General features: G+C 35.2%; 1 protein-coding gene across 4 annotated transcripts in view; it reads right to left on the bottom strand.

The window, feature by feature from the left end:
- RAP1A (RAP1A, member of RAS oncogene family) overlaps positions 1-13914 on the bottom strand; it is a 165286-nt gene that overhangs the window by 58271 nt on the left and 93101 nt on the right. Inside the window, exon 1 of one of the 4 annotated variants that reach the window (XM_086717832.1) lies at positions 12108-12202. The exons of 2 other annotated variants lie outside the window; for them this stretch is intronic. Coding sequence is in view for 1 of the 2 variants with exons in the window: in XM_086717834.1 (XP_086573960.1) it covers positions 12108-12121 (14 nt within the window). In the remaining variant the exon portion in view is untranslated. Of the gene's footprint in view, positions 1-12107; positions 12203-13914 lie in introns of those variants that run through there. One more of the 4 variants, XM_086717834.1, reaches the window with a different exon arrangement.

Genomic DNA, 13914 nt, shown 5'->3' with positions numbered 1-13914 from the left:
CCCAGCTTCGTGTATATTCATAAAGCATAGAATAGAATAGAATCACCAAAGAATAGAATCTCCAACCTGGTTAAATGGTAAGCCTCAAGAGACAAAATCACATCAGCAATGCTGATTTTTTAAAACATAGCAGGCAAAAAGAAAGACCATCACCATGAGGGAAAACAGATGGGTTTTTCAATCCGCTTGGAGAAAAGAACCGTGACCCAAAGCAAGGTAAACCTCTGCAATGGGCCGGGGCTAGCTGTAGACAAGTCAACGTAGAGAGGCTACTCATAGAAAATAGCCCTGTCTGAACTGCCTAGGTAGAGTTAGCATTTATTATATTTATTATGATTAGCCTTCATCCTAGTGGCGAGTGTAGTACCCACAGGAGGGATTTTTCATTACAAAGGTAAACTAACTCTCTCAGAACACTAAGAGCATTTGGAAGTCTCACTCAAGAGTGTGTCTTAAAAAAGAAAATTAGCTCATATAATTATAGTAGGGTCAGGACCAACATTTAAAGATTTTAGTGATTGTGTCAGCAGTTCAATTTAAATTTAAAGGTGAAAGTACCTGAGAAAAATTAGCCCTTTTTGTAAAAAAACAAAAAAACATTTCTACTTTGAAAACCAAAGCGTTGGGGCGCCTGGGTGGCGCAGTCGGTTAAGCATCCGACTTCAACCAGGTCACGATCTCGCGGTCCGTGAGTTCGAGCCCCGCGTCGGGCTCTGGGCTGATGGCTCAGAGCCTGGAGCCTGTTTCCGATTCTGTGTCTCCCTCTCTCTCTGCCCCTCGCCCGTTCATGCTCTGTCTCTCTCTGTCCCAAAAATAAATAAACGTTGAAAAAAAAATTAAAAAAAAAAAAAAGAAAACCAAAGCATAATTTTTTTGCAATGTTAAACGGCTTCTCATAAAGAAACCTACCTGAATCCAGCAAAAACACTAATTAAGATTAAGATTCTATAAAAATCAGGTGTTGGTTCACAAGTGTTACCTAATATAATAACTATTCTGATATATTTTTAACTTTATGAGACTCCAACCCTCAGAAAAAATGTATGAATAACTCTAAAGATGATATATAATGGAACTCTATAAAAATAAGCAGGAATAGCATAGTGAGAGATATCTAAAATACGTACCAGAAATGTAAAAAGAGAAAGAGAATGTATCTCCTATATATAACTATATACCTAGTTACCAAGTTTAAAAGGAAGGAAAGTTGGATTGCAAACAAGAACATGCCCGAGATACTTCAATCAATAAACCAAAGATTAAAAGGCATATTTGACAGAAATGTTCCAAATATTCCAGAAAGCTCACAGCTCAACAGCTTTTTTTCTTTACTTTGCAATTCAGAGGCGCTTTTAGAGTTCTAAATCACTGCTAGGCACCTAAAAGTTCTCAAGCCTAAAACTGTAAATCTTCAGAAATCTAGAATTTTCTAGTCTAGTTAAAATACATATGCTTGGCTTTTAAAAAACAATAAAACAAAAAAGCTAGCCAAACTGTAACTTATAATCTGAAAAATATACAGACACATTTGCCTACTTAATGGAACATTTTACATTTCCAGGTATAAAAGCACAACACTACAAAGTTACAGTAACTAAAATCTAGTAGCAACATCAGAGTAGGCAAATAAAGCAAGCCTAAAAACTAAAAAAAGAAAAAAAAGAAACTCAAGCATGTATTTTATTTCCAATTCTTAAATGATCCAGCAATTCTAACACAAATGGGAATTTTTGATACAGAAAAACACAAGCAAACAAAGGTGTATGCAAACAACAAAAACAAAAAACCAGGAAACAAAAGGTTTTCAATAGAAGAATGGATAAATTACTACACATCATTAATGGTGGTTGTCCTTGGGGAAAGGGATTTTCACCCTCTAAACTATACCTACCAAAAATATTTAAATGTACAGAATAAAATAATTCTACTTCTTGGAATTTATCTTAAGGAAACAATTAAGACTGCATGGAACAATTCAACTGCAATGATTGATATTCAGACCAGTTCTTACAATAAAAAAACTGAAAAGTATATGAAATCATTTAAATGATGGCAAATTCATATAACAGAATACTATGCACTGATATTATTTATTCTTAGATATTATTAAAATATACTCATTTTTCACAAAAATTCACAATATATTTTTATTTTTTTCACATTTGTTTATTTTTGAAAGAGAGACAGAGCATGAGCAGGGGAGGGGAAGAGAGGGAGAGTCACAGAATCTGAAGCAGGCTCTAGGCTCTGAGCTGTTGGCACAGAGCCCAACGCAGGGCTCGAACTCACAAACCACAATATCATGACCTGAGCCAAAGTCGGACGCTTAACTGACTGAGCCAACCAGGCACCCCCACAATATATTTTTAAAATGAAACATTATGCTTCTGATCTCCTTTAAGTTTATTTATTCATTCTGAGAGAGACACAGACAGAGAGCCCACAGGGGGAGAGAGAATCCCAAGCAGGCTCGGCACTGTTAGCCCAGAGCCCGATGTGGGCCTCAAACCCACGAACCTTGAGATCATGGCCTGAGCCAAAACCAAGAGTCGGACACTTAGCTGACTCAGACACCCGGGCACCCATGATCTCATTTTTTAAAAGAAAAAAATACATATGCATTAAAAACCACTGGGAAAGATATATACCAAAATACTAATAGGCTGAGAAGTAAAATTAAGGGTTATTATTTTTTTTTTTTAGCTTATTTCATGCACTCTCAAAAGGGACATTATCGCCCCCAAGGGGATGAAAATTGGCTACTGAGGGCAAAAGAAAAAAAAGGAAAGAAAATGAACATTCTTTGCTTATAAAACACAAATTAATATATAATACATAAACAGCGGTATTAAAATTTTATGAGGGGGTACAATTAGAAAAATAATATCTAAAAACACTGGGGCAGGACAAGCGATAATGATAAAAAGGTTGAGAAACACTGCTTCATTGGTACTCTCAATTTTTCTACAATGAACTCGATTATTACTTGCGCTTGAATGGTAATATATGTACAGTTAACTAATTAAAAAGAGACATGATGAAAGTTAAGAAAGCATTAATTTTCATTATTGAATATAAAATTTATTCCTATACTGTCTTTAAAATAGAATACAGAGTTTTTAAAATATAATACTAAAATGAAAATATAAAGAAACTGATAAAGTACTGCATCAGAACATCTGGATTCACCTGAAGAAGTAAACTACAGATTCCTTGGCCTTACTGCAGACCAATCAAGATTTCTATGAATGGGGCGAGTGGCTTTTATTAAATGAGGCATATTTATATCATCATCCCACTCCATGGAAATATGAAATGCAGATAGATTTTAATTTAAGACTAAGAGATTTTTAAATTATGTACTAAAGTGATAAAATTAAACTAAGAGCCTAGAAATCTAGGAATCCCTGCTAAACTCCTCCCTTTCCTTTAAGGAACTTGATTCAAATTTCTTCATGAACTCTCAAACACACCCTATTATTCACTATCTCTACTGGGTACAAGGCACTGTGAAGAATATAAAACAAAAAAGGAATATTGATAAATTTTGCCCCTAATTTAGGGGCAAATAAACTCACTTAGGCCAACATAACCATTGGCTTTCTCAAGGCAACATTAGTCACAAAGAAACACAGGTTTTCTTTGCTCTTATGATGCAAATTAAACAAGGAACAAAAGTCACTGTTGGATAATAATAACTAAGATGCAGTCAGTCACACTCAGTTCTCTAGTTAGTATACTTAACTTGGCACATCGGCCTTGAAATACGCAGGATTCCAAATTCTGCCTACACCAAATTCAAAATCTCCCTTGTTAAATCCTCCAGGTTTAAAATGTTAAACCACAATGCCAAGATTTATTGCATACATAAAAAATGAAACTACCTTGGTGCATAGCTAAGAGTCCTATTTAACTGACTGAGAATATACCTGGATTAGTCAAAGTAGTGGATACAAAGTGTAAGATATCGCTCCAGTCCCTAGCAATCTTCTCCAATTTCTTATAGCCACCAAAGCCAACTTTCGGTGGTGGTAATACAAACAGTGTCAGCAATAATATTTAAGTGCTTTTTGTATGCCACACACACTTATTTAGTCTTCAGACATGTCTAAGAAATAGGTATTGTTCTTTTTCCATTTTACAGATAAAAAAACAACAACAACAAGAAATAAGGAGGTGAAGTTGCGGCTGGTAGATGCGATCTGTGATCTGCAAACCTTCACTGAGTGTTTTGCCTGCTGACCACAAATATGTTACTACCAAATGACCAAATATTCAAAGTGAGATTTGGTGTATCATCTCTCTATATAAATAAATTTAAAACTTGTAACTAAATAATTATCCATAAAACATCATATAAATGTATGTGACTGAGGCAAACCTGAGTGAGAAGAATTGAACAAAAATTGTCCAAGTTATCATATCAATAGTACAATACTCTTCCCATTTCTCTTGCTCCTTAAACCCCATAAAAGGCAACTTAATTTTGCTTGGTTTTAAAGTACAAATTTTAGGGGTGTGTGGGTGGCTCAGCTGGCTGAGTGTCCGACTTCAGCTCAGGTCATGATCTCATGGTTTGAAAGTTTGAGCCCTGCATCAGGCTCTGCGCTGACAGCGCAGAGCCTGGAGCCTGCTTCAGATTGTGTCACCCTCTCTCTCTGCCCCTCCCCTGTTTGCGCTCTTTCTCTCTCTCAAAAATAAACATTTAAACTTTTTTAAAAAAATAATGAAATACAGATTTTATCATTACAGCCTTTAACTCATTTTATCCCATAAGAATCTTCATCTTTAAAAGTTTTACTAAATTTCATTTCCTATTCTATAATGAATTCATTTTAGAACTTTCATTTTCCTTTCTCTTTTTTTTAATGTTTACTTATTTTTGAGAAAGAGCGGGAGGGGCAGAGAGAGAAGGAGACAGAGGCTATGAAGCGGCTCTGCACCAGGAGTGGAGAGCCCGATGTGGGGCTTGAACTCATGAACCATGAGATCATGACCTGAGCCGAAGTCAGATGCTTAACCAACTGAGCCACCCAGGTGCCCCTATTACTTTCATTTTCTTATTATAAAATATATGATGTATAAAAATTCAGAAAATAAAAGGTATAAAGAAAAAAATAAAACCACCTATAATCCCAACTTCAAGATAACTTTAGTCCTTTTGGTATTTCCTTTACACCTATATATGAATAGGTATTTTGTAAAATTTAGAACTGAAATTATACTATATAAACACTGGTAGTCTGTTTATTTCTCTCCTAACAATAGAGAATTTTTTAAAAATCATGCAAATACAATTCTGATTGATTTTCTACAAAACACTTTGGCTTATTGGACTTTTTACATAAAGTGTTCTCTCTCTTGCAAGTATTTGAATGTTTTTAAAAACTCGTTGTTAAATTTTACTGATTAAATAAGCATTTTCTTTGGACTACTAAAAAACGGCACACATCCATCTTCGGCACATCAATATATCGAAGACATGGTTATGGAAGTGTTATGGCTGCAGGAGATCAAAACCGCGACAATTCACTCTAGACACAAGCTCAGCCCAGTACACTGGAACCCAAGCAAAGCCAGCTGAGAGCACCACAAAGCGAGGATTCTTTATATCCAGTGTTGAAGGCCTAGTGCTTACATACACATGCAAGCAGATGGTACTGAGTGGTGACACAATCTCAAGCTCGTCCCATTGATGACAGTAGTCCAAGTCTAAGACAAAATGGGAATAACAGAATGACTACATCATCTAAACCACTCTACTCATGGTTTCAACTGCAGATTTTGGTTGGTTCTTGAATTATAATACTGTCCTATTACAATGTGAAAACTATGATACTGGAGTACTATGAGAAGTCACTGAATATTTATTTAAAGTTCAAAGGAATGTTTTACAATGAAGTTTGTCCTAAGTGTGAAACTATTCAAAAGGCACAAAAACTTTTTAAAAAGAGTATACTATTCAACCAATTTGAGTTACTCAAATTCCAGACTTACCATTTGGATGCAAAAGAAACACCATCCAAGTAACCTACTACCTGAAAATCTAAACAAACAAAGGTGAGTCTGAGACATAAGATTCACCATCTAAACTCACTTGCCCGTGGTTTTTCTTAAATAAATCTGATATTCTCAAATAATTAAATTAATCAAAGTCACCCACAATTTTTAGATATACACATCTACAGGGCAAACTGACACTTCTACTTTATATGCAAAACAATGTCCGGAAGCATGAAAATTTCATACCAGGGGTTATGTATGTCATTACTAAACTGATTCTACGATTAGAGTGGAAGAGTGGAATGTACAGAAAGCAGTCTAAAAGTTGTCATGCAGAAATATAGCAAAAAACCCAAAATAACAAGAACACTTCAAGGATACCAAGAACCAAAATGTCATATAAAGTTGTATTTTTTACAGACCAGTCATCTTACAACCTTAGTCTCGGACAACTGGAAACAAATTTTAAAATACGTTCCTGCTTCACAAAAACAACCCTGTTCATTCTATCTACATTTATTGTACTGTACTTCCAACTCAAATCAACATGACAGATCCCACACTCCATGAAATAATGTTACTGCCACACATGGTAAGGTTCATCATATCCTCTCTGAAGGTCCCTATAGGCCACCATCTCTAAACTAAGTGTTCTTTTTACTCATTCAACATTAATTTATGTCCTTACAGCTCACATTTCATCAATTTTGGTTCTGTTTCGGGGAAAATAAATTTCTTTTCTAATCATAGCAACTTCCATGTGTTATTTATTCTCCTATGGTTAATCCTGTATCACAATCCATTCTCTTTTGTAATCTTCATCTAAAATAGTTTCACTCCCTAGATGACCTGCATCTGTTTTCATCTCTTAGGCATCCATTCCTATTAGGTATTCATTTGAAAAAACTCTAAGCTTAAATTTATTAAGACATTAATTCATTTAAAGGATTAGAAGCTTTATAAATACACAGTTTAGAGATCTCATACTATCGTTCTGCCTAACATCAGTTGGAATAATGGAATATAGTTTTCAGAAAACTACAGTAAATTTGTAAAGTTAAAAAAAAATAAGAGACATAGAACCAAAAGATGGTATCTTGAATATGAATACAAAAGATGATATCCTGAATGTTTTAAAAACTAAAAACATTATAGACTACTCAGTTAAAATCAAAGTGGAAATTATACTTTCCCAAGTTTTTAGTCTTTATTTCCCTCCTCAGGATTTTTACTGTGTGATTTATTTTAAGTAACTTAAACTTCGGGGGGAGGGGGGGTGAGGGGAGATTTACAGAGGAAAAAAGGTGAAACCAATTATTTCTGAGGAATTTTCTAGACTCATTTGGAAGAAAAATGATGTGTTACACTAAAGAAAGGATTATAAGAATATAGGGATTCACCTACTTGTTCATTTATTCATGTTTGGATATAAGTAAACTATAAATATTTATTGATCACTTGTGTGCTTTGTAACTGTGGTAGTCTCTTCTGGAAGTTTGCTGTCAGTATGATCCTTTATAATTAGAGTTTAATTGTCATAAGTTATATAATTACTTTGAGTTTTATTATCTGTAAAAAGTGAACAATATTTCGCAGATTTGCTGTGTAGATTACGTGAGATACAGTAATTTTACCTTCAAAAAAACATTACTTCCCTTCTCCCTGTAGATCCCTCTAGAGATTAGGACACTAATCAGTGGTTCTCAACCTTACGCTGAAAAATCTCTTCTTTTGTCCACAGATTCCACATCTTTAGATTTTTGGTAGATTTTTGTCTACCAACTGCACTGACATTTAATTAACCAGATAGGTAACAGCTAATCAGAAGTCTCAAACTGCCAAAGGCATAAATACTAATGAAACTCAATGTTAGGTTCTTGAGGTGCAAGCGTGTTTTATTTCATTAACGGCTTACAAATCACAATATATGATAATGATTTGTGATAATCAGTCACAAAGATTTGAGTCAATACAGTTATTGGTCAAAGCAAAGATATACAATATTTCACCTATTTAAATCTATTGAGAAAACATACATAATTTTCATAAGGCTTTTTACAATATGGGAATAATCTGTTCCTTTCTCTGCAGACCCCTAGGAAAAACGTAATTTATTTACCAAGTTGGTGATTTTCTATGTCTAAAGAAACTACTGGTTACCCTACAGATTTGTTTTAGGCCAGTATCATTAGTAACACCACCTTCAAATTCAAAAGTTACATATATTTATCCATAAAGGTAAGTAGGTAGTGATACCCTGTGTCTTCCCTGGTATTTAGAAGAACAAAATCCAAACCCTTCACCAAAGCCTGACGTGGTTTGATTCTTGCCAACCCCATCCCATCCACCAGTCTCTTCTCAGCCTATCACTATGGACTTCTTAAACGTGACCTACTGGTTCCCACTTCAGGGCTTTTGTACCACAGGGGCCCTCTGCCTACTTCACTCTTCTTACAAATCATCACATCTAGCTTTTATTCATTCAGGCCTCAGATTAAATGTTACCATCTCAGAGCTTTCCCTGCTATCACTCTACTATCACTCTAAACCCTCCTATGACTCTACTATTTCACCCTGTTACAGCTTCCTCATGGCATTTGTGACCTCTGAAATTACCCTGTTCCCTTATTTGCTTGTTATTTCTCTCTACCACCACCAAACCCCACCAATATCAAGAGTTCCATGAGAACATGTTTTATTCACTGCTCTATCTCTAGCTCCTAGAATACTACAAGGCACCCAATAATCATGCAGTTACTATTTGCTGGATCACTGGGCCAAGCTGTTTAAGACTGTTCTGGAGAAAGACTGATTTCTTAGTAAAGAACTTACATTTAGCATTCAAAATTACTGATTCAAAAGAAATTAGAAAAAAAATGTTTTTGACTACAGAGAATAAGAAAAATGTATACAACATTCTATTCAACAAGTGAGCTTTCTTTTATGTCTATCCTTTCAGACAGAAAATATTTCACACACTTTGTTTGTCACCTCATGTAAAAAGTAAATGAATTTTGGGTGCCTGGGTGGCTCAGTCCGTTAAGTGTGCGACTCTTGATTTCAACTCAGGTCATGATCTCACGGTCTGTGACCTCAAGCCCTGCATCAGGCTCTGCACTGACAGCACAGAGCCTGCTTAGGATTCTCTGTCTCCCTCTCTCTGCCCCACCCCCCCAAATAAATAAACTTTAAAAAAAGTAAATGATTTTTTTAATTTCAGTTTTATTGAAGTATAACTGACATAAAATTGTGAATTTTCTTATAAAAAAGTATGCCATTAGCTGCTAGCCACTCAACCTAATAACTTATTTTTCCTGCCAAGATGCCTGCAGGAAAGCTTCTAAGAATATAAAACATACAGACTGAGAAGGCCACAGTTGCCCTAACAGCGACAGTGCTGGAATGGCCCAAAACAGGGAAGATCCTGCTCTCAGCTATGGCTGGGAAGGAGAGAGGGGTAAGAGTGATCAGACCTAGGAGAATGAGTATAGTTCTGATTTCTGTTGAAAGATCTTGAAACCAATTCAAAAGAGACTCAACTGGAATCTTGTAACTGTTTTGAATACCTGATGTCTCTTTGGCAAATGAAATCTCATTTGATTGACAATACATGGGCTTTTGCAGTTACACATAAGAAAAACACAGTATTTGTAGTAAATAACACACACAATCTCTAATACTATGTGCTACATTTGCTTACTAATTTAAAAATATTTTTAAAAATACTTTTAAAAGGAAGAGCTTTAAATACAAATAACTAATGAAGAATTTATTTCAGAGTTTAGAAAATATTTGAAAACTAAAAGAAACATTGAGAAAGGTGTAACAATTCAGTGGTTTAAAAAACGTAAATACCTTAAAAGTTATCACAAGCCTCTATTTATTTTTTAAAAACTGGGGGTTGCTTCTTTTCTCAACTGGTGGTATTAAAAGAAGACAGGGAGCAGATAATCCACAGCCCATGTGAGTTTACTTACCAGTCACAAAGAAACATTAATATCAGTCTGTAGGCAAACTTTCTTGCTTATTATTCAGCCAAGTGGAAAGTACAATTTAGCACAGAACTAGAGCCAGGTACCACAATGACTAAGAATGACATTTGCAAATATTTTTTTTAATTGAGAAATTAAGTAGGGAAGGACAGAATATTAAAAGTATTATTCTCTCTGAAGATTCTATACTCAATTTCCTATTTTTCATTGCTCCGTATTTCACTGCCCACAGCATTCTAAGTGTTTAACGAGAAGTCTGCATTTCACTTTTCTTCCCTTCTGCTCACACAACTGATGCTTCTAAAGTCCAGTTGCATTGACAAATGCTGAAAGACCACATTCCGAATTTAACCTTACAATGAAGTATTTTAAGATAATACCTCCAGAAATATAATGTCTAAAAGTGAGGGGTCCTTTTTAACTAAGAACTCCAAATGCTAAATAAATAACATTTCTGCAGACTATCCATTGGTCGAAGAAAGCTTAAACATATGCTTTTCACACATGAAATAATAGGAATCTTTTACCCTTCAGTTAAAAAAAAAAGCAAGGGGCGCCTGGGTGGCTCAGACGGTTAAGCGTCCCACTTTGGCTCAGGTCATGATCTCATAGTCTGTGAGTTCGAGCCCTGCGTCAGGCTCTGGGCTGACAGCTCAGAGCCTGGAGCCTGCTTCGGATTCTGTGTCTCCCTCTCTCTCTTCCCCTCCCATGCTCATGCTCTGTCTCTGTCTCAAAAACAAATAAAAACATAAAAAAAAAAAAAAAAAGTAGCAACAACCAAAGCATACATAGTGAGTCCTATGTTCTCTCAGGGTTCCTAATTCTTCATCGTCTATCCATTAGGCTCAGACTGTTCCTTTTGAATTTCATCTCCAAACTGGGTGCACATGAAGACCCAGAGATTTTCACAACAATGACTCCTAGCAACTCTCCTCAAATCCTTCCCTCTTGCTTTCCGTTAAACCCTCAGATATGCCTTACCTGTATTAAGCCAGCCTCCTTGCCTTCAGTCCCTTTCTTCCTCAATTTATTCTGTACTCTGTAGCTAGATTCATCTTCCAAAAGATAAATGCACTGACTGGGTCACTTTCCTCATATCAAAACATCTTATGCTCCTGAATAAAGTCTATACTTCTCAACCTAGCATTCAATGACTTCCAAAGTCTAGCCCAATAAATCTCTCTAGAGCCTTATCGCCATATTTTCTAATTACACAAGCTTAGGCTTCTGTCAAATCAACCCCCTGTCCTCCAACTTGTCCTGAACTTTCTATCTTGGCTCATGCCATTCCTACCATAAAGAATGTCTACCACTCCCCTCCAGCTGCCACTGCTCATGACCTTCTTGCGTCTCTGCATTTATTCACGTAAACAAGGACACACAGATGATATCTCCTGCCCTACCCGCCCCCCCAATCGGGCAAAAAAAAATTAACAACAGCTAGCTTTTATTAAATGCTTGCTTTGTGCCAAGCAGTTTTACATATTATTTCTAACGCTCTCAATAAACTTAAGAAGTAGGCATTATTATTCTGCTTGTAAAGATGAGAAAGCCAACGTTCAGAAACACCAAATCATATATTTAGGAAGTTATCTCAAATTAAATTTGAGTTAACTCAGTAAGTTGCCTCAAATCATATACTTAGTAAGTGGCAAAGCAAGGATTTGAACCCAGGCTGCCTAAGTCCAGAGCCACTGCTCTAAACACTAAGTTGCACTGCCTTTTTTTTTTTTTTTTTTTTGTCTGAACCATGTGACTATCTGAAATGATTTAATTTTACATGACATTTCCACTTACTGCTTCTTATACAATAAGCTTTCTCATGTTTGTCAGTTTAGCAAAGGGAGAACATGAAAATGCTACTTCTTTCCAATAAAAGAACAATGCTCAAATTGCAACTTCAAGGAATGTCTTTTCTTGTCACAAAGATTACTTTCACCTAAAATATTTTCAAAGAAATTCATTCCAGGCAACTTTTTCAAAGATGATTGCAAATTACTATTCATACACTGTGATGGTTTTACAGATTATTAATAATAAGAGGATTTTGCGATTACCACCCAAGAATTGTAACAGATATCTATCAAATTGGCAAAGATTGTAAAAACTGACCTACTCAATGCCATTGAAGGTGCAGTGAGACACACACTCTTATACACAGGGTAACCACCCTCTGATCCAGTTATCCCACTTCTGGGAATCTATCCTAAAGGAAGAAAAAAAAAAAAAAAACAGAGATGCAATCAAAGATAAATGTACAAAAATGTTTGCCCCAGTGTTATTTAAAATAGTAATATTATAAAGAATCAACCGAGAAGTCCCACACTAGGAGACCAATATCCTGTTCAGAGAAAAACGTAGGAACAAAACAATGTATATAAAGTATAATTCCATGTTTTAAAAAATTAAAAAATGTGTACATGCAACGAAAGAACTAGAAAAATGTACATTAAAATGTTAGCAGTAATTATTTCTAGGTGATGGGTTATAAATGATTTTCCATTTCTTTACAATTATGTTCTTTTCAAAATTTGCCACGGTGGAACATGAATTACTGCAAACAGGAAAAAAAAAACGTTTAAGTGGCTATAATTACTGAAAATGATCCTGAACCTAACAAGGGCATATTACTTGGAAAAGAAATACTTCCTAGTGAGAAAAAAAAAAAAAAAAAAGTCAAACTGGTTTTGTTTCCAGCTTCTGTTATACTCACACTTACTTTTAAACTGTGTAAAGAATGTCATCCAAAATTCAGTAGTATTCACACAATTGCACTAGGCTCACTATCTAAAAGTCAGCCAATGCTTCAACAGAAAACGCCACAGTTAAATGAACTGTTTTATTGTATGTCTACTGAGAATAATAAATGTCCAATTGATCCTAACTCAAAACATGCAAAATGGAAAAACCAGAAAAACTATTCTGGTTTTGCAAATTAACTATGTATACTGTTGTTCCCTTATAAGCACATCACAATTAAGTCTGGAGGGGGGAGGAACTTGAAAATAAAGCTGGCAAACTACCAGCATTCACTAAAAATGCACAGTGATGCATTTTATCTACATGAACATTTCTGTTCTAGGGCATAGTTAACTTTAGTGGCAAAAGATGATTTTTATCGGTGTAGAAAAAAGATTAAGCTGTTCTATAAAAAAACAAAACAACAATAAATAAATAAACATTCTTGCATTAAACACAGAATTAAAACTGCCAACTGAACTGGGGGCAGGGAGGGGGACTTCGCTACAGTTTGGCATATATGCAGAGAGCGATTTGCCGCCCCCCCCCCCCCAAAAGGTCTTGGAGTAAAGTAAAATAGACAGTAAGGAAACAATTCTTATTTTACTTTACTGTATTTTAAACTGGGAAACTGGTTTTCTTGTAATAGTAAGCTGTCAGAAAATAACATCACGGGTGCGGGGGAATAATACCACAGAAATAGGTGTTGAGCTACTAAGAAAATTTTGAAAATATCACACTGATTTTACTTAGAAAAAGAGTATCATTCTATTTCCACTCTACCGTGAAAATACAACATTTATTTATAAAACATGTGTCAGGTCCTGGCAAACAAATTATTAGACTATAAATTCCTTATAGTAGAAACTACAGCGTCACATCTCAGTTTCCATCAAAGAACTTAATATTGGGTCATGCAAACATCTGTTCAATGACTGAATCTGAAATCTATTAATAAAATCATGCAACATTTTTACATGCATTCAATGGAATGGAAAAGGTAGATCAAAAGACATCAATGATTTGGGCTAGACACTAAAACCGCATAAAATCCAAAGATTAGTGTTAAATTTCAACTGCTAAAATAATTAAGTTATGGTTGCTTGCTTAATGTTCTATAATACAGCCAACCTGTCTAGAACAGAATGATCCTGTTTATAAATGCATTTTTAAATATCAC

Source organism: Puma concolor, chromosome C1, assembly GCF_028749965.1.
Source record: "Puma concolor isolate L17-30 chromosome C1, mPumCon1.1.hap2, whole genome shotgun sequence".
Taxonomy (NCBI): domain Eukaryota; kingdom Metazoa; phylum Chordata; class Mammalia; order Carnivora; family Felidae; genus Puma; species Puma concolor.
Note: the sequence above shows the minus strand (reverse complement) of the source record. Positions and strands in the feature narration are given on the sequence as shown.